General features: G+C 49.4%; 1 protein-coding gene across 2 annotated transcripts; it reads left to right on the top strand.

The window, feature by feature from the left end:
* Nucleotides 1-948: 948 nt before the first annotated feature.
* Nucleotides 949-25918, top strand: fasn (fatty acid synthase). 2 transcript variants are annotated; one of them, XM_084938495.1, is made up of 42 exons: nt 949-1405; nt 3666-3801; nt 4422-4574; nt 4662-4835; nt 5250-5450; nt 5686-5808; nt 5895-6010; nt 6098-6232; nt 6567-7026; nt 7304-7491; nt 8085-8274; nt 8383-8477; nt 8783-8917; nt 9043-9246; nt 9933-10048; nt 10119-10294; nt 10365-10556; nt 11407-11487; nt 12467-12649; nt 12766-12945; nt 13124-13327; nt 13591-13907; nt 13984-14385; nt 14466-14630; nt 14795-14910; nt 15377-15531; nt 15997-16200; nt 16319-16469; nt 17106-17284; nt 17428-17547; nt 18425-18547; nt 18707-18930; nt 19051-19252; nt 19355-19506; nt 20247-20338; nt 20424-20818; nt 20970-21161; nt 21325-21534; nt 23462-23673; nt 23804-23902; nt 24343-24594; nt 24722-25918. In XM_084938495.1, exons 2-42 carry the CDS (start codon nt 3675-3677, stop codon nt 24857-24859), a joined length of 7533 nt encoding a protein of 2510 aa, XP_084794621.1. In that variant the 5' UTR covers nt 949-1405; nt 3666-3674; the 3' UTR covers nt 24860-25918. The 2 variants fall into 2 exon arrangements, with proteins under 2 accessions (XP_084794621.1, XP_084794620.1); XM_084938494.1 differs by having other exon boundaries at nt 14792-14910.
* The last annotated feature ends 1065 nt before the right edge of the window (nt 25919-26983 follow it).

Here is a 26983-nt window from a genome sequence, read left to right as displayed (position 1 = left end):
TCGTAGTATCTGTGGAAAACCTGGGAAACACTGATCTGTGAAATACAAGTGTGGGCGTGCACAAAGTGTATCGACACAAAGTGAACCATCATCAGGATATCATGTGTGGCAGCACTGGTATAGGGACACACAGGTGAATGCTGCGTGACAGCGAGACACACCTGAACTCTGAGTGCTTTTTATCACGCTCACTGCCTGCAGCACTCACATGGATGCAGATTCAGCTTGAGCGTTTTGCCCAAGGGCACTTTGTCATGCAGCCCTGAGGATCCACAGACAGGCTTTACTGTGGGGTATGACATGAAGTTATTTCAGACAACACGAGCTGTACCTGAGCTATCATCCATCCACAGACCTACATCGTGCTGAATGCACCTATTTTTATATAGCAGTCACACACTCACACAAGCACTTTCTTCTGTTTTTTCTCACATTGACACACATTCACACACATTGACACACATTCACACACTCCGATGGATGTGTGAGTAAATCTTGCCTGAGGATATTTGCCAAGCAGACTGGATCAGCAGGGACCGAAGCACACGCTCCAGTGTGAGACCTGCTCTGGCTTCTGAGGCTCCTTTGGTGAGCTGTGTGCTTTGTGTACATGAGTGTGATTGTTGTGGTCCATTACAGGACACTTCACCTCAGCTGAGGAGCCAAAGTCCCGATGAGCTGGATGGAGCTGATGAGTACTGACCACAGGTGGAGCTGGAGGTCAGCAGCTCCTTACACCATCATGCTACTCTGAACCGTGAACTCCAGTAACCCTGACAAGTCACGCGAGCTCTCCTGGCTACGTCACAGTTGGGTCCCGCCCTTTAATCACCCTATCTCAACAGTGGCTGCAGGTCTGCAGCGATTGGACGAAGCCTCACATCCTCGCTCCGTGATTGGCCAGCTTCGCCTGTCATCCAGAAGTTGCCGGCTGCACCTTCGCACCGTCAGCTGCGGTGTAACGTTGAGCAGCTCTGCGCGTGCACGTGCCGCGGACACAGACGCTCCCTCGCCCCGTGCACGCTATCAGTCCCCCCCACCTCCCTTCGTGACCGTCGTAGGAGGATGACTTTAGAGTTTATCGCGTCCCATCTGCCGGTTGACCGTTAGTAACCCCGGCTCTTTTTTCTGCGCGCATCCACACAGTTGCTCCATCACTGGCTGGATCGCAGAGCCCTGCCTCTCCTCTCATTGGACTGCTGAACCAAGCGGTTGTCAGCCCATGTGGCGTGGGCAGGCAGAGTGTGACACATTTAAGTTCATCAGAGAAAAAAGCGTGAATGAAGCGCGGAGGCTAACGGAGGCTCTCACACCCACGGCGGCTGAAGACTCGACACATGACCGAGCGTGCTGAGCGGCTCAGCCTCACATTTTCCCGGAACATCCGTCGGTTCGGCTCAGACAGGTAAGCTCGCCCGCGGCTGCTGCTCGCTGCTTATCGTGGTCCCGACCGGTGTCCAAACTCGGCATCCCCGACAGAATTAGTTTCCCCTGCGTCGGGAGCACACGCTGGACTGTCCAAATCACGCACTAACAGTCTCCCACATTGTCGATTTTTAGTTACAAACACTTGTTATAATGACTAACTACTCCTGACATTCTTGAGATGTGAGCTCTTTATACAACGAAGTTATAGTGGGATACAAATAATATCAGGCTGATCCTGCCACGATTTGTTCCCCCTGTGTAAATCACGGACAAACCGTGTCCCACACTGCTAATTTGTAGTTCACAAACACTTCTTATTATGACGCATTACTCCTGAAACTTTGGAGGATTTATCTCTTTATATAGTAAAGTTACAGGAGAATAAAAATAGTTATCAGCCAAAATGTTAATGGTTTGTTAAAATAATCCCATCTGATACCTCGTGAGCAATAAATATATAATTTTCTGTTGTAAGCCTTAAACTGAATGGTAATGTAACTACTTCCTGCTCCCAGCACAGGGGAAACACATTCTGTCGGGGATACCTACTTTGGCACGACACCTGGACCTGAACTCAGCGGTCCTCGTTGTTCTTTTCTATCCATGACCTCCATCATGGACTGATCCAGGGTCTGCTCTCTGTGGCGCTACAGCCTTCACAGAGTTTCATTTAACGGAGGACAGTAATTCTTCCTTCAGCCGAGCTCACGGGTGTCAGCAAGACCCTGAACAGGTTATTAGTTAATAGGTGATGTGTGAGGCAGTAATGTGACGGGCAGCAGCTCAGCTGTGTGACAGCATGGAGCTGACATACATGATCCCAGGACAGAGCAGCACTGAGGATGAGGGACGTAGCTCATCAGCATCTGTGACAGCCCACTGCCATCAGTTATTCTGGGAGAACTCGAGAGTCCGTGGACAGACACGTGTTGGAGGCCTGGGCCCTGATCAGTATGGTGGCCACGCTGGTGCTCGGGTCCAGTGAACAGCAGCACTGTTGTTACTGCAGCCCTGTGGTCACCACGGTGCTTCAGGGCTCCGAGCATTGATTCTTTTTAGACTCACTCATCTGTCAGACCGCTTTAAACTACAGTCACCATCGTTCACAGCACTTCATCAGCTTCACGTTCAAAGCTGTTTAAAATGACCAGCTAAGCTAACAGGCGTGTGTAGGACAGTGAGATTAAAGAATATGTTGACAAAAGAAACCAAACTCATTCCTGGCACTATTTCAGAAAGCATCGAGTCAGTGGCCGAGCCCTCTGCAGTGCAACGTGAAACTGTTTAATGACAGCAGTGTTGAAGCAACAAACTAACGTGGAGATGAAATCCAGGAACACGTTTTTCCTGTTCACGCAGCGCCCGTGGATCCACACATAGTTACAGTGTGGAGTCATGGAAGGAGCTGAGCATGTGTCATTGTTGTTCACTGTTTCACGCTCTTCCTGTGAAGATGCTGACAAGTCAGGTCCTGTTGTGGCTGCTGCAGAGCGAAGCCCTGACACGAAGGAGCAGAGTGAGGGAGAACGGGGGAAGACGAGGAGGATGTGCCCTGAATAGAAATGGTCACGCCGAGCTGTGCGCACACAGTGACTTTGCAGTTTAGCAGCTAGCTCGTAGTTAGCAAATTGTCTGCGTACGCTCACAGTGGGGTGTAATCTGGGTCAAGATCGTGCACTGAAGGAGCCGGGCTAGATGTAATCCCAGGGCGGGACATCCTGGAGTCCAAATCCCTTCAGACTGTGTCGTGTTGTGTAACGTGGTCGGGCTGTCTTCACATTGGTAAGGCCACACAAGCAAAACAGTGGCATGAGTGTGATTGTTGGTCTTTGTTGGTGCAACCTCACAGTGTGCAGGTCAGAGCTGCAGGTCAGAGCTGCATGTGATGCTGCGCCGGGCTCTGGCACAGCTTTACTCTGGACCTGGATGGTTTTGGAGACACAGCGTAGCTGCAGCTCTGCAGGTCGCAGACACACGCAGCAGTGCTTTTATTGTGTCCACAAAGTTGCAAACATCAGTGTAATCAGAGAGGACACACACGCACACACTGACACACGCACACACACACACAGACCTCTTTTTTTCTAGGTCACTGTCCGGTGCAGCGTGGAGTGCTGTATTGTTGGGATGGTTGTTGCCATGGTTACATGAATAGTGAGTCTGGCCCCAGCACCGACCACATTCATTGTTGTTAAACTGCAGAATGCTCGTCACTGATCGGCCCTCTGTGTCTGCAGTAAATAAACATGGATGAGATCGTCATAGCTGGAATATCGGGCCGCCTGCCTGAGTCCAGTAACCTGGAGGAATTCTGGGAAAACCTCATCAGTGGTGTGGATATGGTAACAGAGGACAACCGGCGATGGACGCCAGGTAAAAACCTCCCTTCAGTTTCTATGTAACATATTTACTGAGCTGAGTTTCTCTTCAAAGACTAATATTTTATACCTCCTGCACTGTGCAGCAGTGTTGGTGCCTCTGCAGGCTGAGCTGAGTTTAGCTGCTTTGACATATTTGAAGGTAAAATAATGACTGTGAGTCATCAGGAACAGAGGATGGAGCAGATTTAACCAACAGCCTTTTCCCACCAGCTTGGTTTATTTACTTTAGTTGATTCATCTGATCACTGCCGGTGTCACTTCAGTTTATTCCACTTCCTGTTAAAAAGTAAAGTTTTTTTAATCACCATCATATGGATTTAACTTCATGGTTTCATTTTTTGTTATCCAAGTTTTACTGGTGACTCCTAACTGGTGTGATCGTAAACCTGCTGTGTGCTTTTGCCTGCTTCCTGTGAGCTGCACACGGGCAGCAATAAGCACTCAGATGTCCTCTGTCGCTCTCTGTGCTGGAAACCAGAAACGTCCTCGTGAGGATTTTCCTCCCCTCTTTGGCTCAGTCTGGTCTCACAGCATCGTGTTTGGTGCTCAGTGTGATCAGTGGCTGTGGACCATGTGTGGGGTCCTGCTGCTGTAACATTGTGCTGTTTGCAGGTCTGTACGGTCTTCCAAAGAGGAACGGGAAACTCAAAGACATCAGCCACTTCGACGCAGCCTTCTTTGGAGTCCATCCCAAACAGGCCAACAGCATGGACCCGCAGCTGCGCCTCATGCTGGAGATCGCCTACGAGGCTATTGTAGATGGAGGTGAGAGCAAACGAGTGGTGAGCTGAGGTTTGGTTTGCAGTTGGGGGAAAGACGACATGTGAGTGAAAATGAAATGTTGTGCTGCAGGACTGAATCCAGCCACGCTGCGCGGCAGCAAAACAGGCGTGTACATCGGTGTGAGCGGCTCCGAGGCGGGCGAAGCATTCAGCAGAGATCCAGAGGAGCTCCTGGGCTACAGCATGACGGGCTGCCAGCGCGGCATGTTGGCCAATAGACTGTCCTACTTCTTCGACTTCAGCGGTACGTGCACGCAGCGCTGCTCAGCACGTGTGTGTTTGCAGTGCTGTCAGTGTGATCCAGTGTGAGACACACACTCAGGTTTAGGTGGACCCTCTGCTGCAGCTCAGGATCACCTTTAATCTTAGAGTAGCAAAGGAGTCTGCAGATCAGTGACGTGCAGTAGTGTTTGTGTCGACAGGCAGGACGTAAACGTGCAGAGAGCACGCACGCTGCAGCAGCTGGACTGCTTTGAATGAACGATCTGGGCTCTGATTTTATTCGTCCACTGAATTATTGCTGATATATTTTGTGTGTTTTTACTCTGTTGCTCGCTCTGTGCCGTAGTGGTTTCCTCACCGTACCACAGCTCGGACGATCAGATGGGCGGCTCCGTATGTGGCGCCCGGCTCTAACCCTGCTGCCTTTGTTCTCCAGGCCCCAGCACTGCCATAGACACGGCGTGCTCCTCCAGCCTGCTGGCTCTAGAAAACGCCTTCCACGCCATCCGGCAGGGCCACTGTGACGCTGCTTTAGTGGGGGGAGTGAACCTGCTTCTCAAGCCGAACACTTCAGTGCAGTTCATGAAGCTGGGCATGCTCAGTCCAGAGGGGACCTGCAAGTCATTTGATGCTTCAGGTAAAACATCACCTGGTCTACACGTGACATCAGAGTTTCTGTTTGGGAGCGATGGGGAGGAGCCGCTCCTCCACCGGCTGTCGGCACATTTAATCTTTCTGTGTTACATTTACTTTGACATTTCTTGACTAACTCAATGACGTAGAACGTTTTGTGTCTCAGCTTTAACTCTCTTCAATGTGTGACATGCACACGAGCGTGCTGCAGGGTTAAAGCGTCACGTTTGTGTTGTCAGGAAATGGATACTGCCGCTCGGAGGCAGCGGTGGCAGTGCTGCTGACTAAGCGACCGGCGGCTAGAAGAGTGTATGCCACAGTGATCAACGCAGGCAACAACACAGACGGATACAAAGAGCAAGGTAAGGAGGTCCAGGGGAGCGCTGGAAGTCACGGCCGATCGGAGAAATGGTTTCGTTTACCGGTTTTGTGTGACGTGCTCACGCAGGGGTGACGTTTCCGTCTGGTGAGATGCAGCAGAGGCTGGTTCGTTCACTCTACCAGGAGGCCAGCGTGTCTCCAGAGCAGGTGGAGTACATCGAAGCCCACGGCACCGGGACAAAGGTCAGTGCAGCTGTCAGGTGTGTCGGCACAGAGAGGCGCTCTCACTAACCAGATCCACCGTATTTAACCTCTGCTCTGTCCACGCAGGTCGGCGACCCGCAGGAAGTGAATGGCATCGTCAGCGTTTTCTGCGAGTCAAAGCGAGAGCCTCTGCTGATTGGCTCCACCAAGTCCAACATGGGTCATCCAGAGCCGGCCTCTGGGCTGGCTGCCCTGGCAAAGGTTTGAAACCACAGTCGTCTTCTAATGTTCTCACTGAGAACGTGTGACGATGGAAACATCCAATCAGCTGACAGACAGTACACACAGATCACGAACACTGTGTATGCAGCCATCGCCAGGTGGAGCCACACCCACCCAAACACACCTCCTCCACTCTTCCTTTAGTGGCGTCTCAGGGGAACAAAAATGCTTCCAAATATTCTGAAGTGCTGCTTAGTAGAAATCTGGAGCTGTGGCCTCTTTTATGATGAGCTCTGTGTTAAACTGGAATCATGAGTCATTATTTGCTTTTTGCATATTAAACCGCTGCTCATGTGTTTGATGCGACGTGCAGGTGCTGCTCTCTCTGGAGCGAGGAGTCTGGGCCCCCAACCTGCACTTCCTCCATCCTAACCCTGACATCCCCGCCCTCACCGACGGTCGGCTTCGCGTCGTCGATCGGCCCGTTCCCGTCCGAGGAGGCATCGTAGGGATCAACTCCTTTGGATTCGGAGGTTCCAACGTTCACGTCATCCTTCGTCCGGCTGAGAAAACGGCCGCCTCGGCTTCAGCCGGGAAGCTTCCCAGAATGCTTCAGGCCTGCGGGCGCACAGAGACGGCGGTGAGCTCCGTCCTGCAGAAGGGGAAGGAACACGCTGCGGACGACGCCTTCCTGTCTCTGCTGAACGACGTGTCAGGAGCGCCCGCCGCCAGCATGCCCTACCGAGGCTTCGCTCTGATTGGCTCTCAGAGCGGCGTTGTGGAAGTGCAGCAGGTGCCGGGCGCCGCCAGGCCTCTGTGGTACGTTTGTTCAGGTGAGTCGCTGCACGCAGTCAGAAGTACGAGACGCTTCACATGATACAAAGATGTTTGGACAGATTTGGGGTGAACGATGAGATCGATGGAGGAACGAGAACGTAACAGGAGTGACGTTGAGTCGCTGAGAGCGCGCTGTTACTAAGCAACCATCAGCTGGGCAACATGAAAGTTTGTTTCCATTTTATTTAAAAGGGTTTGAACACAGCTGCGACGCAGAGCTGCACGCACACACCTCATATACCAACGTGTTGCTACACGCTGTCTGTAATGCAGGTATGGGGACGCAGTGGGCCGGGATGGGCCGCAGTCTCATGCAGCTGCCAGACTTCAGAGACTCCATTCTGCGGTCCGATGCGGCGCTGAAGGAGACGGGGCTGGTGGTGTCTCGCCTGCTCATGGAGGCTCAGGAGGACGCGTTCGAAGACACCGTTCACGCCTTCGTTGGCCTGGCTGCAGTACAGGTACAGCACTGCAGCGATGCAGCGATGCAGCGATGCTGCCTCACAGAGAGAAAAGGGAAGCATTTCAACACTCGTTTGTTTTCAGAGCTTCGAGTCGAGCGCAGATCCATGTGTACCACTCAGAGTTTATAGAAGACGTCAGCACAAACCTTTATTTATGACCCGACCAATCACTGTGCCCCTGCTTTAACTAACACCTGCGTGGAAACGTCTCACTCTGTGGAAACGAGTGTTTAGTCTGAGCTCACACTGAGGAAGAGTTATTGGGTGTTTTTTACCTCTCAGCTGGAAAAGGCTGAGAGGAGCTTCAAATCGATACCTTAGATGTACCTACTGAAAATGTCAGAGGAGTTTGGATCTCAGTGACCCCGACCTCAACATCAGGGGTCAGAGGTCAAGCTTCGTGAAAATCTTGTGAATGCATTGCACAGTCGAGCCAAATTAGACCTGAGAGCACCAGAAAGAGCCTGCAGCGATCTGTGGGCACGAGGAGGAGGAGCATAAACATGCAGTGGCCTTCTACGGCTGCTGAGTTCACAGGTGGACGATGACTCAGACTGCCAGAGCAATCGTCGTGTTTTTTCTCCTTACAGATCGCTCAGATCGATCTGCTCACCGAGCTGGGTCTGCAGCCCGACGGCATCGTGGGGCACTCGGTGGGAGAGCTGGCCTGTGGCTATGCTGACCGCTCCCTGAGTCACAGCGAGGCCCTCCTGGCTGCGTACTGGAGAGGCCGCTGCATCAAGGAGGCCAGCCTTCCTCCAGGAGGCATGGCTGCAGTGGGTGAGAGCGCGTCTTCTTTTAACAGATGGGACTCGGTGTTGTGTTCAGGGCTCTGATTCTGCAGGGTCGGACGCCATGTTTGAGCTTTGTGCTTCCTGTGTGTTGCAGGGCTGACCTGGGAGGAGTGCATCGCTCAGTGTCCTCAGGGGGTGGTTCCAGCCTGCCACAACGCTGAGGACACGGTCACCATCTCCGGCCCTCAGGTCACTTTCCTGGTTTTTCTAGCAGCTTGAATTTCTTTCTTTTCTGCTGGTTGGTTCAGTTTGAGTTATGGCACCAAATCAAGGTGCTTACATACAGCACGTCTCTGTTTTACCTGAGCTTCATGTATCATAGGACACACGTGATCGCCGTGACGCTCTCACTTATTTATAGCCAAACACAGTGAACTCATTGTTCCATCAGTCCAGATGAGTGACAGCTCAGTGTGTTTTAAACTATGGAAGCTGTGTCCTGCTGTACAGCTGTGGTCCCAGATGTTTGAACATGTGCCACGTTTGATCCTCAGGAAGCAGTCAGTGCCTTTGTGTCCGAGCTCAAACAACAAGGAGTGTTTGCAAAGGAAGTGCGCAGTGCCGGGGTGGCGTTTCACTCCTACTACATGGCCTCCATCGCTCCAGCCCTGCTCGCAGCTCTGAAGAAGGTACGTAGCGCCGCACGTCCCATCCATGCTCGGTCCTGTCAGGTGCCAGGCGCCAACACTGTCACGGGAAACCTGGTGCAGACTGCTGTGATGAATATTAATGAGCTGCCATCCTGTCACTGCAGGTGATCAAAGAGCCAAAGAAGCGTTCGCCGCGCTGGGTGAGCACCAGCATCCCTCAGTCTGAGTGGGACTCTGCTTTGGCTCTGCACAGCTCGGCTGAATACCACGTCAACAACCTCGTGAGCCCCGTGCTGTTCCAGGAGGGCCTGAGCCTGGTGCCCGAAAACGCCGTGGTGCTGGAAATAGCTCCGCATGCTCTGCTGCAGGTTTGCTACCAGTGCTGTCCACACGTGTGTGTGTGTGTGTGTGTGTGTGTGTGTGTGTGTGTGTGTGTGTGTGTGTGTGTGTGTGTGTGTGTGTGTGTGTGTGTGTTAACTAGTCAGACTGTCTGCTGGCCCAGTCAGCTGTGTTTGAGCTACAGTTTAAAAAACCCAAATGAATCAAATCCATGGTCACACAGCAGCCAGTGTTCCTGTGTGTGTGTCTCTGTGTGTGTCTCTGTGTGTGTTCATGTGTGTGTGTGTTCATGTGTGTGTGTGTTCATGTGTGTGTGTGTTCATGTGTGTGTCTGTGTGTCTCTGTGTGTTCCTGTGTGTCCCTGTGTGTCTCTGTGTGTTCCTGTGTGTCCCTGTGTGTCTCTGTGTGTGTTCCTGTGTGTGTTCGTGTGTGTTCGTGTGTGTTCATGTGTGTTCCTGTGTGTGTCTGTGTGTTCCTGTGTCAGCCTCCACACACAGCGTTCAGCAGCCGTCGCTGTCTGAAGCTCACAAACACCGAGGAGAACGACATTCTCAATTTATCAAAGCTTTTTTTCCACACACACCTGTCCAGATGTTACTGGGTGATGTACTTTACGGGGACACTAGCCTGCGGCTCGGTGGCGTTACCGTTGGAAACCAGGGCTGTAAAGCGTTTCACTCGCTGCTGTGACTGAAGTGTTGACTTCTTCACACAGGCCATCCTGAAGCGCAGCCTGAAGCCCACGTGTTCAGTCGTCCCCCTGATGAAGAGAGGTCACACCAACAACCTCGAGTTTTTCCTCTCGAACGTCGGGAGGATCTTCATGAACGGGTGAGGAGAGCCTCCCTCATTGGCTGTTTGACTGTGACAGCTGCTCACTCACACCACTCTCTGCCTTTAGCATCAACGTGGACGCCAACGCCCTGTGCCCCGCTGTGACCTACCCTGTGCCGGTTGGTACTCCAATGATCTCGCCCTTGGTGCAGTGGGACCACGCCCAGACGTGGGATATCCCTAAAGCGGAACACTTCCTGTCGGGCTCGGGAGGCTCTGGTTCTGCGGCGGTGTATAACATTGGTAAGAAGTGCGCTCGCAGTGAAAACGCCTTTTTCTGATTTGGTTTAACGTCGTTTCTTTGATGTAACAGACGTCAGCCCAGAGTCTGCAGACCACTATCTCATTGGACACAGCATCGATGGGCGTGTCCTCTACCCGGCGACTGGTTACCTGGTGCTGGCCTGGCGCACCTTGGTGAGGAGTCTAGGGGTTGTCATGGAAACGACGCCCGTAACCTTTGAGGATGTGACTATCCACAGGGCCACCATCCTGTCAAACGCCAGTAAGTATGGGAGGCGTGGCTTGTTAACGGCTTGAACCACGATCACATGACCTCGTCGAGCAGCTGAGGTCATGTGATCGGCCCAGTGCCTATCCTGTCAGTCCCACTTTAACCAGTAAGAGATGTGGAGGCGGTGAGATTGTTACAGCTCTGTAAGACCTGCCGAGCGTCTTAGTTACGCCACACTGATGATTTCACACGTTTAAATCCCTGAACTCACTGCGTGATTGGATGATGAAATCCTCGACGCTCGTTATTGGCTGCCATGCTTCGCTTAACACGCCGGCGCTCTGCGGCGCACCGACGTGTTAAACCACGTCAAACGAGGCTTTTGTAACATTTTTCAGATTGAAAGTGAAATAATATCAAATATTGGCATTAATGTTTGAAAATCTTCCTTCCTTCCTTCCTTCCTTCCTTCCTTCCTTCCTTCCACCGTATTAAATTCAGAAACCTTCAAGGAGACTGACGTACATCTTTGTTTCGGTTGCATATCGATGTTATTCTAGTTGAATTTGACCTTTGAGATCATTTTACAGATGTTGTCTTTAACAAACGAGCTTCACTGTGTCACATGAGGGTTAGACGCTGCTCGCACCAGCAGCTCAGTCTGATTTTCTTCTGAATAATTATTTTTCTTCATTAATAAGACAAAAGTATTTTGTTTCAGACTCGATGGAGTCACTGACAGACGACTTCATTACTAAAATAATCAACAGCAACATCTTTTACATTTAATTGGTTTTTTGTGATTTTTATTGTGAAAAACCCTGATTTTGATAAGTGCATTATTATTGTTATTATTATTGTTATTGTTACAGTGGATGAAGCTGTTGACTGTTTGTCACAGGTGCGGTCCAGTTGGAGGTGCGTCTCATGCCCGCCACCAGCAGGTTTGAGGTTTCGGAGAACGGGAGCCTGACTGTCAGCGGTACGTCATCATCAGCACACAGACTGTTCAGGCTGAGCTGCTGATAAAGATCCCAAAGTTTACACATCATTTACATTTGTAGCTGAAAATCACACAACATTATATCCACAAACATATTGTTTATTATTTAGTGCAGCATCGTTTAAACGGGTTTCCCGTGTCGCTCGGTGTTAAGAAATATATTCTAAAACACTTCTTCAGTAAAGACTCAGAGAAGAGAAACACACAGAACTTCTTGCTAGCAAGGGCAGCCTCCAGAACTGAGCCTCGCGCTGAGAAACTGCCCCGGTCTTTATTTATACTTCTGTGTGTGTGTGTGTGTGTGTGTGTGTGTGTGTGTGTGTGTGTGTGGTGCTGCTGATCAAAGGGTCATATAACATATGCACAAAAGGAACATCCTTGGTCAGGAAGAGGGTAATCTCCCCCTCACCCTAGATGGTTCACCCTAGATAACACAGTGAAGAAGTCCAGCAGTTCATCTAAACAAAAGGCACTTAGACTAAAACAGACATAGCTACGTTAAAACAATAAAACAAGGTACGACCTCTTCCCATGCTCCCAGGATGTAGGTGTGCATTCCTGGAATGCACACCAAGCCTTTTGCAGCCTGCTAGAGATCACACATCCTGTCACTACACAATTGATTATACGCCTCTAAGCATATATGGTTAAATATTTCCTAATACAAATAACTACATGCAGTATTCTACCATATGCGAACTTATATCACTGAAAGATTATACTGACTAATAAGTACAATTTTCCATTGACACTCGGCTGCTGATTGGTTCAGCACAGGCCGGCTGTAGCTCAGGTCACATGACACCGAGCTGCATCCATCAGGCTGAGGTGAAGCTCTGTGACCAGAGCAGCAAAACCTCAGAGGTCTGTTAGTTTTTCCAGCGACAGAGTAAAACTCGTCTGCAGACTTTTGACTTTCAGTGTGAACTCGTGAATATTCAGAATCGCTGGTTTTCAGGTAAGGTGAGCATCCTGGAGGATTCGGCACTCGATTCATTCAACAGTGAGATCGGCCAGGAAGCTGCCGACAGGAGCGACGCCTCGATGAAGCTTAACGCACACGAGATCTACAAGGAGCTCAGACTGCGAGGTTACGACTATGGAAAAACCTTTCAGGGCATCTTGGAGTCAAACACAGCAGGTACGCTGGAGCTGTGGCTTATTGTCCTGCTGGGACATAAAAGGACATGATTCTAGTTACACTCAGATAAATGTTGGTAGGACTGTTTTTCTAATAATCTGATTGGCTGTTTCTAGGAGACCGTGGGAAGCTGGAATGGACAGGAAACTGGGTGACGTTTCTGGACACCATGTTGCAGATGATCGTCTTGGGGCTGCCGGGTGGAGGTTTGCGTTTGCCGACCAGAATCCGCTCCGTGTGCGTCCATCCTGCTGCACACCTGGAAAAAGTCAGCGAGCACGCTGAAGGAAAGCAAGGTGTGTTTGCCTCCCTCGCTTCAGATCAGCAGCAGTGATCCTCCTGATCGGTACTTAGCGGTTTGTGGCTGTCATGTCAACATGATGTGACTGTTTTATGTGTAAAACACCGGCTGCTGTTCGCTCTCAGCGTTTGGTCCCCTTCAGCTCCATGTTTGACTCTGTTTGATTCCTGCAGCGGTTGATGTCCACGTAAGCCGTTACCTTGACAACATCACTGCTGGTGGAGTCCAGATCTGTGGCCTGCACGCCACAGTAGCCCCTCGCCGGCAGCAGCTGCAGAGCCCGCCCACACTGGAGGAGTTCCTGTTTGTTCCTGATGTGGAGACGGACTGCCTTACAGCCAATGGGAAGCTGGCAGAGCAGCTGAGGCTTTGCAAAGGTACAGACAATCTCTCCATCACTCACATGCAGTAAACATATGAGTGATAACTGGATCAAAATAATGTTTGCACGTGTGATCTGATCCAAACTGTGTGAGGAGACGGATATGATGGGATTGTCTGGTTGTTCACATCTTTCTCCCTGTATGTATTTAAGAGCTGTTACCTGTTAGACTTGTTTTGATCTCCTTGTGAGGAGATGACGAACATCAAACCAAACATTGTGCTAAAGTCCGTCTTCTCTCCTGTCCTCCGTGTCCAGCTTTGATCCACACACTGCAGCAGAAGCTGGCCCCTCATGGTGTCAAGCTCTCCATCCCGGGGTTACAGGGGGGGTCTGATGCACCTCCTCCCAGCGGTGAGCCTTCTGAGCCCAGCCTGCTGCGGCTGCTAACCCTGCTCTGTGGCCTCGAGTTCAATGGGAACCTCCACTCTGAGCTGGAGCAGGTGGTGCAGAAGGAGCGGCTGTGCCTGCTTAAAGACGACCTGCTCCAGGGTCTGCTGGTCGACGACGCCCTGAGACATTGCCTCGACATCACGGTGGAAAACAGCACACCTGGCAGGATCAAAGTGTTGGAGGTAAGACTCTCAAACAGCTGGATTTAGCTGGATTATTTCCACACACTCATCATTTTCACGTCTCTGACTCCTGCAGGCTCTGTCAGACGACGGCCAGCTCTTCTGTCACGTCGTGCCCCTGCTCAACATCCAGCCCATGCTCCGTGTGGACTACACTGCGACTGCGGCCAGTCTGGAGCTTCTGGCCCCCCACCAGGCTCCCCTGGAGGAGCTCGGTGTCGCTGCGGCTCAGTGGGATCCTCTGACCGGCCCAGCTGCTGGAGACGTTGCTGTGGGGGCGGACCTGGTGCTGTGTAACCATGCATGGGGTCCAGTGAGGACAGTGCCCAGGCTGCTGGTAGCAAATCTGGCATCTGGAGCCAAAGAAAGTGGGTTTGTTCTCCTCCACACGCTGCTGAAGGGGGAGACTGTGGGGGAGGCTGTGGCCTTCCTGTCCAGCACTGCTCAGAGCAGCAGCCAGCAGGGACTCCTCACACAGGTGTGTTTAAACAGAACATTTTTACACCCTGCTGTGACGTGCTGTCAGCTGAGTTTTGATTATTCTGATCTTGTTGGAAGGCTGAGTGGGAGGAAGTGCTCTCAGAGGCTTCTCTTAACCTGGTGGCTGTCAGGAAGTCTTTCTACGGCTCCGCCCTCTTTCTGTGTCGCCGTCAGTCTGTGAGCAAACAGCCGGTTTTCCTGCCTGTGGACAGCAAAGACTATCAGTGGGTGGAAACGCTCAAGGTCAGTCCCACTTTCGTCTCTCTGTCTGTCGTTGTCCCCGAACACTCACAGCTCGCTCATCGGGCTCGTCTGATTGGCTGTTTTCTCTGTGTTATCATAAAGTATATATGAGAGAGATCTGAGCTGTTTAAAAGTCTAACTGTGGGGACTCTGCTCTGCAGCAGGAAGTGATGTCAGAGTCCTCAGACCATCCAGTGTGGCTGACTGCTTCTCAGGCAGAGTGTGGGATTGTGGGAATGGTCAACTGTTTACGGCAAGAGCCTGGTGGCAACCGGATACGGTACGACATCGTTAACAGCTCGTTGTTCTCACACTGCAGCTTTTATGTAGAAAGGATCACACCAAGACTTTCAGTCAGGATTTAGAGTCCATGTTAGCACTGCTGGGTCTTACTGATGATCACTAATGTGCCAGAGCACAGGTTTCTAATAGACTCAGCACGAGTGTAATCAGTGAGGCTTCCTCAGACGTTAACACTTCATTGTACAGTGGAAACATAGTGGATACTTTCCGTTGCTTATATTTCTGTGTAAAGTCAAATGATAAGGATCAGTTTTTCCCACAGGCCTGAGATAGAGGCTCAAACCTCTGAGGACTCGTTCTCTGCTTTCAGGCCAGCTAAAGTCTGTCACGCTCAGTCTGCCCTGGTTCAACACTTTGGGTTCACTGTTGTATTATTCATGTGTTACAGCAGGACAAACGTGTCTTTATGCCCGTTTGTGTTTCTTCTCTCGCTTTGCCACCAGCTGTGTGTTTGTGTCCAATCTAAACGAGTCTTCAGCAGCACCAGACCTCCAGCAGGACCACCAGTCCATCCAGTCAGTACTGCAGAAGGATCTGGTCATGAACGTGTTCAGGGACGGACGCTGGGGCACCTTCAGACACCAGCTCATCACTCATGGTTCGACTCGCACTCATACGGCGTATTTAAGGAGGCGAATGAGCTGCAGATGGTCACGTGTCAGGATCCACTCGTGTTTGGTCCAGGTCACTTTACATGTCTCGGCCTGCGCTCTAAACGTGTGGAGGACGCACTTCCTATGAATGACATCACAAACATAAAGAATAATAATGACTTTGTTATTTACACTTCTATTTCAAGACGCTGCAACACTCTGAGAGTTGAGATTCAGCTGCACTTTTACAAAAATGAACCCGTAAAATCTGCAAAACTGTAATTTTACATGGAACAAACAGTCGTCAGAATGACTTTTAATTGTAGAGCTGTGCTCTCTCACAAAGCTCTGTAAGGCGCACCTGCTGCAGGTGTTTGAACCCAGCAGTGAGTTAGACAGTACTGCCTCGTTCCCTCTTGGTTCCCTCTTGGTTCCCGCGCTCACTGAGGCTTGTCTGCTTGCTGTTTCAGATGTAAATGAAGCGCCGACCGAGGCCGCTTACGTCAACGTGCTGACACGAGGTGACCTGTCATCTCTGCGCTGGATCGCGTCCCCGCTTCGCCACTTTGTGAGCAGCAGCCCTGCTGTGCAGCTGTGCCACGTCTACTACAGCTCGCTCAACTTCAGAGACATCATGCTGGCTACTGGCAAGCTGCCGCCTGACGCCATCCCAGGTAGTGTGTCTGTACACACCAAGTAATGCCACACTCTGCTGGGTCGTAGTGTGTGATGCTGTTGTTGAACATTCACAGTCACATGACAAACCTTTTCCATTTGTTATTTGTTGTAAAGGGGACCAGGCTTTAAAGCAGTGCATGCTGGGTATGGAGTTTTCTGGTCGCGACCCCAGCGGGCGTCGTGTGATGGGGCTGTTGCCTGCCAAAGGCCTGGCGACGGTCGTGGACGCTGACAGAAGGTTCCTCTGGGAGGTTCCCCACAGCTGGTCAGTGTGCGGAGAACTCTGAACGTTCTCAGCAGGTTTAACATGAACATTAAAATACAAGAAATCTTTTTTTTAATCATCAGCAGCCTTCATAGAAGCTCACCTGATGCCAGTAGTTACTAGTTTAACTGGCAGGGGTCCTCAGTCTGTTTGCACACATGAAGCTGTTTGTGCTGAAAGTCCCCAAACTAAACGCGTGATCAGAAACATTGTATCAACTCTGCAGATACACAGTAACAGCACGTCCTACACATCTGTAACACAAAGATCCTCTTTAGCTGAACCCTCACAGACACCTGCTGACATGGTGACGTGTGTGTGTGTGTGTGTGTGTGTGTGTCCGTGTGTGTGTGTGTGTGCGTCCGTGTGTGTCCGTGTTTTAGATAAAAGAATCACTGTATGAATGTGTGTGTGAATGAGCAGACAGGCGTTGTGTAAGTACTCGATTATTAGGTGAGACAGTCTTCAGTGTCCAAGCCTGAAGGCGGAGCACTGACACAGGATTCATTTATTCATTTATTCATTAGTCTCATTCATGAAGCTGCTGCTGTGCAGTTTCTCCAGCATACAGCACAGTTACATCCTGCTACATAAACCACACACTTATTGTGTGTGTGTGTGTGTGTGTGTTTGCAGGACACTGGAGCAAGCAGCTTCTGTGCCAGTGGTTTATGCCACAGCGTATTACTCCCTGGTAGTGCGTGGCAGATTACGCCCTGGAGAGACCGTGCTCATCCACTCGGGGTCAGGAGGCGTGGGCCAGGCTGCCATCGCCATAGCGCTCAGTAAGAAGTGCAGAGTGTTCACTACAGTCGGTGAGTATGTAACACTCGCACACAGACTCACAGTAACAACATCGAACTCTTATTATAGATTCTTTTAAAGCCTCTTGCTAATAAGTTGTAATTATATCTCATGTCTTTTTACCCCAACTTTGGGGGCGGGGCCTCTTGTCTAGGCTCAATGGAGAAGCGGACGTACCTGCAGAAGAGATTCCCTCAGCTATCAGCAGAGGCTTTCACCAACTCCAGAGATACTTCCTTTGAACGGCACATTCTGCTCCACACACAAGGCAAAGGTAGCTGCTCAGTGCTTCAGCGGACGATTGACATGACATCAGATATCTTGGATTAGCAGTCAGCAATCATTCCCTGTGCTCTGCTGCAGGGATGGAAGACCATTCTTCCAAACAATATTCCCTGAGTATTGATATACATTAGTATAAATGGCACTTACAGGTTACTCCAGCCTTTGAACACAGTCGTATTCCAAGAGCAGAGGAGCTGCTGTGAGTGGCTGATGAAAGCTGGGCCTGCAAAGCTGCTCGGGGCCCGGCTTGAGTAGGCAGGCGAGATATGTGAAGGCCAGAGGCAGTGCCCCCACCCATCGGCTCCATCCAGGCTCTGCACCGCCTTATGGATTATACTCAAAGGATCAGAGACTGGACTGTTTGAACAGAGAGCCGGTCCAGACTTCCTGTGTCGAGGTCCTGGATCCAGAGACGGACATTAAGTCCAGAATCTCTCGTCTTTCTTTCAGTAGTAATTTTCCCCGTCCGGTCACGGTGCTGCTGCTCAGGAGCTCTCACTGTAAACTCATTGGTGAAATGTGCATCGTGCACCGGTGCCAGTGTGTTTCCTCCCAGTGCTGCATTGATGACTGTGTGTGAGCACTGGTGCTGTTCGTCGTTGTCAGCTCCGCCTCCTCTAACATGTTTGATGTTTCCTCTGTGGGACTTTAAAGCCGGTGTGGAACACGGCACGTGTACTGCAGACACTTTGCTCCATGTTGAGGAACCCAAGAATGTCCTGGAACAAGACTTATGCACACAAAGCTTTAGCAGGTTTTTGAGTTTAACAAGTAACAGTTGTGTGAACTGAGTAATCCCCACTCAGTTATACTTCCATATTACACACTGACTGTATGTGGCGTCGTGTTTGCTGCGTGTGTTTCAGGCGTGGATGTGGTGCTGAATTCTCTGGCCGAGGAGAAGCTGCAGGCCAGTGTTCGCTGCCTCGCTCGACACGGACGATTCCTGGAGATCGGCAAATATGACCTTTCCAACAACACTCCTCTGGGTCAGTGGATCTGGTGTTTATTGACAACAGGATAGATAAATATATAAACATGTCTTATTCGTTTTTTTAAGGTTCCTGCAGGTGTTAACCAGAGTTTTGTTGTCATAAATGACTCTTGAAGCCTTGACAAACGCTGTCACGTTGCTGTGATTCCTTCAGGCATGGCGTTATTCCTTAAGAATGTGGCTTTCCATGGTATCCTGCTGGATGCTCTCTTTGAAGAGGGCAACCAAGAGTGGGAGGAGGTGTCCCAGTGTCTGCAGCAGGGCATTGTGGGAGGAGTAGTTCAGCCTCTGAGAACCACAGTGTTCGATAAGGACCAAGTGGAGCAAGCTTTCAGATACATGGCTCAGGGCAAGCACATCGGCAAGGTCCTGGTTCAGGTGAGTGACGTGTTTGTACTGGACCTGCCCATCCCTACATGCATGTGGTTGGTATGTTACTGTGACTGCAGAGTGGCTGGACTGCTGCTTATCTTCTGACCAGCTTTTCTTTTCTCACAGGTCCGTTGTGAGGAACAGGGAGCAGCTGTACAGGCTGCTTCCCCTCTGTCTCTGCCAGCTATCTGTCGCACCTTCTGCCACTCGTCCCACTCCTACATTATAACTGGGGGGCTCGGGGGGTTTGGTTTGGAGCTTGCTCAGTGGCTGATGGAGAGGGGAGCCCGCAAACTGGTGCTGACTTCTAGATCAGGCGTGAGAAACGGTAATGCACGATGACACGGTGCTCCTACTGATGTGCACAGCCAAGTCCTGCATCAGTGCTGATGTGACTCATCTTACAGCTTCACTGTTGGACTGTCTTCAGGTTACCAGGCGAAGCGGGTGCAGGAGTGGCAGAATCAGGGTGTGGAGGTGTTTGTGTCCACCAGTGATGTCGGCACACTGAAAGGAACAGAGCACCTGATTGCTGAGGCCTGTGCCATGGGTGCAGTGGGTGGTGTCTTTCACCTAGCCATGGTCAGATTCCCTTTAGTTATTTATATGTGTCACCTTGGAAAAATCATGTTTCACAGGTTTTATGGTCCTTCCTAAATTTGGACTACATATATCTGGTTCGTGCACTTTGGCTGCTGCAGCTGTCACTGAGCTGAGCCCTCCATACTTTTGCTCTTCAGTGTCACTAACTAACCGTGGGGGGGTAACTGCCCCTCCCAGAAACAAGCCGTGGATGTGTTAGAGGCAGCAGTGACTTTTTACAGCGGCCAGGGGAGAGTGCTACCTTTCATGTTTGTACCAGTGCTAATACCTAACAGTAGCTTTCTTTCTTTACTTTTATTTTGAAACAATACATTCAGAATTTTATTTTCTAAAGTAACTTCTCAGTCAAGACGGTTTGTTTACATTTACGACGTCGTCCACCTTCCAGCAGCCGCCTCACTCGCTGTCTAATGCTGACGTTGCTGTCAGTGTTTGGATCCTGCATAATTACTGCATAATTACTGCATTATTACTGCATTATTACTGCATAATTACTGCATTATTACTGCATTATTACTGCAAACTAGAATGATGGTCAGATCCCTTTGTTGGACTTCAATAGCTGCAGTGTCACATGACATGCAACGAAAACAAAAGCAAGAACGATGCTAACGATGTCGACTCAAGTTTCTCATCTATCAGATGCTAACATGCTAACAGCTAAACTACTGCTAGTTAACGTTTAAAGTGACCGTTTGTTGATGTTTGTTTGCATTCAGGTGTTGAAAGACGGTATGTTGGAGAATTTAACTCCTCAGCTTTATCTCGAAGTTAACAAACCTAAAAATGACGGCACCATCAACCTGGACAGGTAAGTGAGAAGAGTGGCTCCTCCCTCTGTGTGTCACTGGGCACCATCATGAGCTGACCTCTGGATGCTTCCATCCCCTCTCTAGAGTAACAAGGAAACTGTGTCCAGAGCTCAGACACTTTGTGGCCTTCTCTTCAGTCAGCTGTGGCCGTGGCAACGCTGGCCAAAGTAATTATGGCTACGCCAACTCTGCGATGGAGCGCGTGTGTGAGAAGCGCCGCTATGATGGCCTGCCTGGACTTGCAGTCCAGTGGGGTGCCATTGGTGATGTTGGGGTGGTTCTAGAGACCATGGGTGGGAATGACGTTGTGATCGGTGGCACCCTCCCGCAGCGCATGGCCTCCTGTCTGGAAGTGCTGGACTTCTTCCTGTGCCAGCAGCACCCAGTGGTGTCCAGCTTTGTGCTGGCGGAGAGGACGGTGGTAAAGAGTGAAGCAGGAAACCGGAAAGACTTGGTGGACGCTGTAGCTCACATTCTAGGTAAGAGTCAGGTTATACCAAACTAGCGTTCATAAAGGTGTTATATAAGAAAAGACCGCCGTCCTGAGTCGCTTTGGTGATCTTTGAGGTTACTTTGTATCACAGACATCGACTCATTTCTTCGTTGTTTTTAACTTCTTCTCACTCACAGGTGTGCGGGATGTCAGCAGTCTGAATGCTGACACCTCATTGGCTGATTTGGGCCTGGACTCTTTGATGGGCGTTGAGGTTCGCCAGACTCTGGAACGCGACTATGACATCGTCATGGCCATGAGGGATATCCGCCAGCTCACCATTAACAAGTTGCGAGAGCTGGCCAATAGCAAGCCAGAAGGACAAAGCGGTATGAAGAGCTGCTTTTTAAATGCAGAAAGATCTTTGAAAAGGTTTCAGGTTGTAAAAAAGCACTTATGTGTTTGTTTAAATCGAGCTGTTAAGACTCTTGTTAGTATGAAATGTGTTATCATGTGTACAAACATAACTGAGTACATCTCCACACACCACAGCTAAGAAGGACGGCGTTCGCTCTGTGTTGGAGTCTGATCTGACCAAGCTGATGGTCAGCCCCAGCAGCCCTACTGTGATGTCACTGAACAAGGTGAAGAGCCAGGACGGGCCGCTGTTCCTGGTACATCCCATCGAGGGCTCCATCGCAGCCTTTAAGACGCTTGCTTCTAAGCTCAGCGTGCCTTGCTACGGCTTGCAGTGCACCAAAGGTTTGTTATACTTTAAAGACAATGAAAATACCGAGTCCTGCACAACAGGCAGGAGCTACTGTGCACTTTGCATTTTGAAAGGAAATATGCAGAGTCGTTTACAGACGTGTGCAGACTCAGGTGGATGCAGTCAGGAACAGTTTGTAGACTTCAGTCAGTATTTGGTGTGTCCGCCTCCCTCAGCACAGCCTCGACTCTGAGGAAGCTTTTTGTGATTGAAGTCAATCAAATCTAGAATCCTTCAGGACGTCCACAGCTCAGCAGGATCCCACACTGCTGGGTCCGGGTCCAGGTCCAGGTCCGGGTTCTGGGCTGATAGTGTTGCAGTGTGTCTGCGGATGGAAACGGACTCCATTATTGACGTCACTCATGGAATCAATTCCTTTATTGATTCTTATCGGCTCCACTGTGAGAGAACAGTCAAACACATTCATTATGAATCAGTTATATGATGTCAAATGTTTGTGCATGTTGGAGGTGTGATCAGTGTTTGGGTCATGGGTGTACTCTGTTACATACTGCATTACTTTTTAGAAGTGTTCTATCTTAATTACTCCCAAGACAAAGGGATTAGTTACTTGTCTATTAGTTACTTGTTACAGTGCTTTCTTTGTGGAGCGCGCTGTCTCATAATTACATCTCACAATATAAACCTGCAGTCACACAAACACACTGTGTGTTTGTGCTGGTACCGTAGAAACATGATCAGAGGCGACAGCTCGACTGATCATCACCGCCTCTGTTACCTGCTGAAGCTCAGCTTCCTCATCGCTCTGAGCTCTAGCTTGGAGCTAGCATGCTGTCTGTCCAGGCGCAGTTTGCACTTTAGCGCTCTCGTCCTTTTGTGCAATAAACATAAAAGTAATATTCATATCCAGCTTTAGACTGCGCCACTACAATTCGTCCTGATTGTAGCACAAGTGGAACCAATAAGCAGGATTCATTGGCAAGCAGACAACCAGTTCCAAGGAGTTGAACTACTGGGAAGAACCAGTGCGATGCATTTTGTGGTACGCGTCGTGGTAGCTCCTGCTAGGATTTAGGACAGACCTGAGGCTGATGAGAAGGATCTGGGTGTTGCAGGGCCGTCCTGGCTGACACGGCGCTGCGTGAAGCTCTGGGATGCTGCGTCTGGACTGGCACACTGGGGTGGTGGTTCCCCTGTTTAAAGACCTAGACCTGAGCGTGTGCTCCAACTGTCACACTCCTCAGCCTCCTCTATGCCAGGGTGTGTCTGTCAGTCAGGCCTCTGATTCAGGAGGAAGCAGTTTGTGTCCTGGTCATGATCACTGGAGCAGCTTGTTATCCTCTCGACTGCAGGGTCTGTGGGAGTTTGCACAACCAGTCTACATGTGGTTTGTGAGGCTTCCTATTTTTGTAGGATCTTCATCTTACAGTACAAAGAGCCTTTGCTGCAGCTGTTGTTGTTTTTTGGCGCCTCATGGATAACTTTTCATGTCGTTTGAGTTTCAGGCTCGTTGGTGTTGCTGAGCTGTGTGCATCGTCTGTGTGGGTTTGTCAGCATAGTGGGGCTCATATTAAAATGACTTTACAGTCACAGAGAAAAACTTTAAAATACAAAATCAACACTTTGAACCATCGTCATCAAATGATGAGTGTGCGTCCTCACCAGGTGTCACAATCATGTGTATCAAAACGTGTGTAACTGTTAAACAGCAAAATGTGTTAAAGCTGAAAGTCTGACTGTTCAAAGGTGAAACTACAAACACTTGTACATATACAGCTCCCTCCACAATGGCCTGAGGAAAACCAAAGACCTGATGTGATTTCATGTTTTCTTTGTTTCACAGTCACAGTTTAAAAGTTTGTGGTTCTGTTCTCAGACCTTTGTCACTCACATGTTGTGCATCAGCTGTTTATGTCACTGTGCAGCCAAACTAACTCCCCTCATGTGTTTCCTATGCAGCTGCTCCTCTGGATAGCATTGAGTCCCTGGCTGCCTACTACGTGAGCTGCGTCAGGCAGGTGCAGCCGGACGGCCCGTACAGAGTTGCTGGATATTCTTTTGGTGCCTGTGTAGCATTTGAAATGTGCTCTCAGCTGCAGACCCAGAATCAGCCTGTGGAGTTCCTCTTTCTCTTTGATGGCTCACATTCATATGTGGCGGCGTACACACAGGTCAGAGAAACACTCGCGCATCTTTATTTCATGTATATGCTGTATAGCGTGTGTGACGTTGGTTTTGAAGGATGAGCTCTGGTCACATGATCTGCATGTGAACAGGTTTAACTGTGTTTTTGATTTGCAGAGCTACAGAGCCAAGCTAACACCCGGCAACGAGTCTGAGGCTGAGACTGAAGCCTTGTGTGCCTTCATCCAGCAGTTCACTGGCATTGAATACAACAAGGTATACTGTCTCTGACCCACAGGTTCACACACAAGTATTCCTTTATGTGGCATCAGCGTTAAAGGCCACACAACCTGAGCTTTTGCCTCACGGCGCCTGTAAGGTAAAGATGGTGACTGTAACACAGTCTGGAGCTGCTGTTCCAGCACAGTCTGTGTGTGGTGCAGGTTTGACTCAACAATGATGTGATGTTTGGAGCTGTTATGGAGACTAAAGTAAAACATGCGGTTAAATCAAAGCTTCGTACAGTTTCTCACTGAAAGCTGACATTTGTAACTCCTGAATATCAAAACATCTTCATTTTGCATTTTCATATACATAAGATCTGTGATGTTCATTAATTATGTGTCACTTACTTTTCTGAAAGCAATAATATCTCCGCGAGCACGCGCTAACGTTTGCTATGAACTTACAGTCGTCTCCATGGTTACATCCTACAGCTTTTGGAGACTCTGCTCCCGCTGTCAGACCTGAATGCACGCGTCAGTGTGGCCGTGGACCTAATCACCTCCGCTCACAAGGACATCGACCGAGACTCACTGCACTTTGCAGCCTCCGCCTTCTACTACAAGCTAAAGGCTGCTGATGCATATGTACCTACTGCAAAATACCACGGCAGCGTGAAGCTGCTGCGCGCCGAAACCAGCAGCGAATATGAGCAAAACCTGGGAGCTGACTATAAGCTCAGCGAGGTAACGATGCACATTTACATCAGTCTGTAGTACTTATCTTCACTGTGCGTGCGTGTGTGCGTGTTTTTCTATAAACTCTCAGTCTGAGCCTTCCAATGTTCAAACTGTGTACTGCGTCTTTCTTCAGGTCTGTGATGGCGAGGTGTCGGTCCACGTCATCGAGGGAGATCACCGCACTTTCCTAGAAGGCGCAGGGGCGGAGTCTATCAAGAACATCATTCATAACTCACTGGCTGAGCGAGCTGTCAAACCAAGGGAGGGTTAAACATCCACCGTCTCTTCACCCTAATTCCTCAGCTTTCCCCAAACTAGACTGTAAATGTGTCGTTATAGGAAGTCTTTGCACTGCTTATGTTTACACGCTACTGTTATCCTAATATCCCAAATGTTAATGGTTAGTGAACCAGTCGACATCCCATCATCTCACAGCTCTATCGATTCCAACTGCAAGTTTTGTTTTTTGTTGCCATATGTTGTTGTTTGCAGAAGTTCATCCCACAACAAAATAACGTGGTTAAAAAATTAATGTAACAAAGTAACAAACACTGACACATTGATTGAATCCTGAATTACATAACATCACTTAAATTGGTGTTTCTGCTCATGCAGACATCAGTAGACAGGCAAACGCGCTGCGACCAGCCTGATGAGCGACTGTGGAGGGCTGACCCTGCAGCCGTGTTTCTGCACACTAACTACTCGTAACACAAGTTGGAGGCATTTCTTTATTTTGTGACATTTGTTTACTTTTCAGTCATGTGACCACACAGTCATCAGTTACTGTGGCAACCAGCAAATGTTTACGTTGTCAATAAGTTAACAACAAATTAAGTGTTTCATAAACTGTGTTTTAACAATGACACTCGTGTTACTGTAATTTACAGACCAGTTATTTCACTAATTCAGAAGAAAAACTGCTTTTCTTCATGATGGACTGTATCAAACACACGCTGTTGTTCTGACAGACGCCTGTGACAGAGGCGTCGCTAAGGACCAAATGTGTCTCTTCAGAGGTTAATCAGAGATGGTGAATGATCACTGTAACAGTGAGATCATATTTACTGATGTAACCTCTGAGAAACTGTTTCCTTTTAAAGGCTTTGGTCCAGAGATCTAAAACCTCAGCAAATAATCCAAACCTGAGTACAACAGCTGGCCTGAGACCTGTGATTGGGTCAGTGAAGGAAGCTGCTGATTGGAGATGAACGTGCTGAGGAGTCACAGTACGATGGACGTGACAATAAAGGCCTCTGTGTTTTATTGTAATATTTCTGTTATGTATTGTAGGACTAATAAAGGCCTCAACAGTTTTCCTTCATTGTAACGAGCCTGTCCCGTTGGATCTATGATTCCTGTGCTTTTATTGTCGTTACTATTTCTGATCATTTATCTTGTAAATATAGTTTTTGGGTTTTGTTTTTTAGAGGATGGGTCAGTTAATCAGGGACTGAAACACAAATCCTGTTGGCCCAGAAACTTCTTAGTCGCTGTTGATGTGGCACCACCCGACCGTTTAGTTCAGACCATTAAAGTAACTGGACTGGTTCTATATGACACTTTTCTACATGCAACAAAGGTGGTGATGGAAGGAGAACAACAACAAACTTTTTTGTCTGTATTTAATAGCACAATGAAGACCAGACAGCAAAGCAGGGAGGGAGAAATAAAGGGCCTCAGGTCAGAGTTGAACCCGGCCGCGGCATTTACCCCATGACCAGGTGACGTGGTCACCCGCCCGACCCTTACGCACAGCAGTATTTCACTTCAGCTGCCAGGAGTATGTGGGTCGAGCATGCAGACTGAACTTTAGCTGCATGTTAGAAAGCCGAGTTTATTCCACCACGAGTTTGTGAGTGAAGGCTCCTTTAAAGGATTTAGAAGAAATGTCTGAAAGAGGAGGGGCTGCAGAGGTGTATAAACACAGGTGGGCGGGGCAGGGCTAGTGTGCAGGATGACTCAGTGACCTGCACTGACCCCTATGTTGGTGAACATTTTGTTAAAGTTAAATGTTTTCAAGCTGACGAGTAAATTATCCAGCGAGCTAAGTTGAGCGGACCGACGTGCAGTAAGGTTTTCATGCTCTTCACTAACAGCTGATCGCTGAGAATATATCAACAGTAATAATGTCGTGTAATTCCCACGGCTCTGTATGGGCCCGTGTCACACCTGCGTATACTTCCCCATCACATTCATCACCTGTTCCTCTGGTGTCTCTGATTGGAGCACGCAGGTGTGTGGAGCAGAGTGAAATCACACACCTAATGCTGTTTTATTCAACCTGGAGCTTAGAAGTTTTGATTAACATCAGTGTCAAACATGAACTAACTCTTTGTCCCCTTCAACATTACATGTTGTTTTTTGAAGTAACAGGTTCAGTGATCTTAAAAGG

The sequence above is a fragment of the Perissodus microlepis genome, chromosome 8 (genome assembly GCF_051167445.1).
Source record: "Perissodus microlepis isolate ML-2025 ecotype Zambia chromosome 8, ASM5116744v1, whole genome shotgun sequence".
In the NCBI taxonomy this organism is placed as follows: Eukaryota; Metazoa; Chordata; class Actinopteri; order Cichliformes; family Cichlidae; genus Perissodus; species Perissodus microlepis.
Note: the sequence above shows the minus strand (reverse complement) of the source record. Positions and strands in the feature narration are given on the sequence as shown.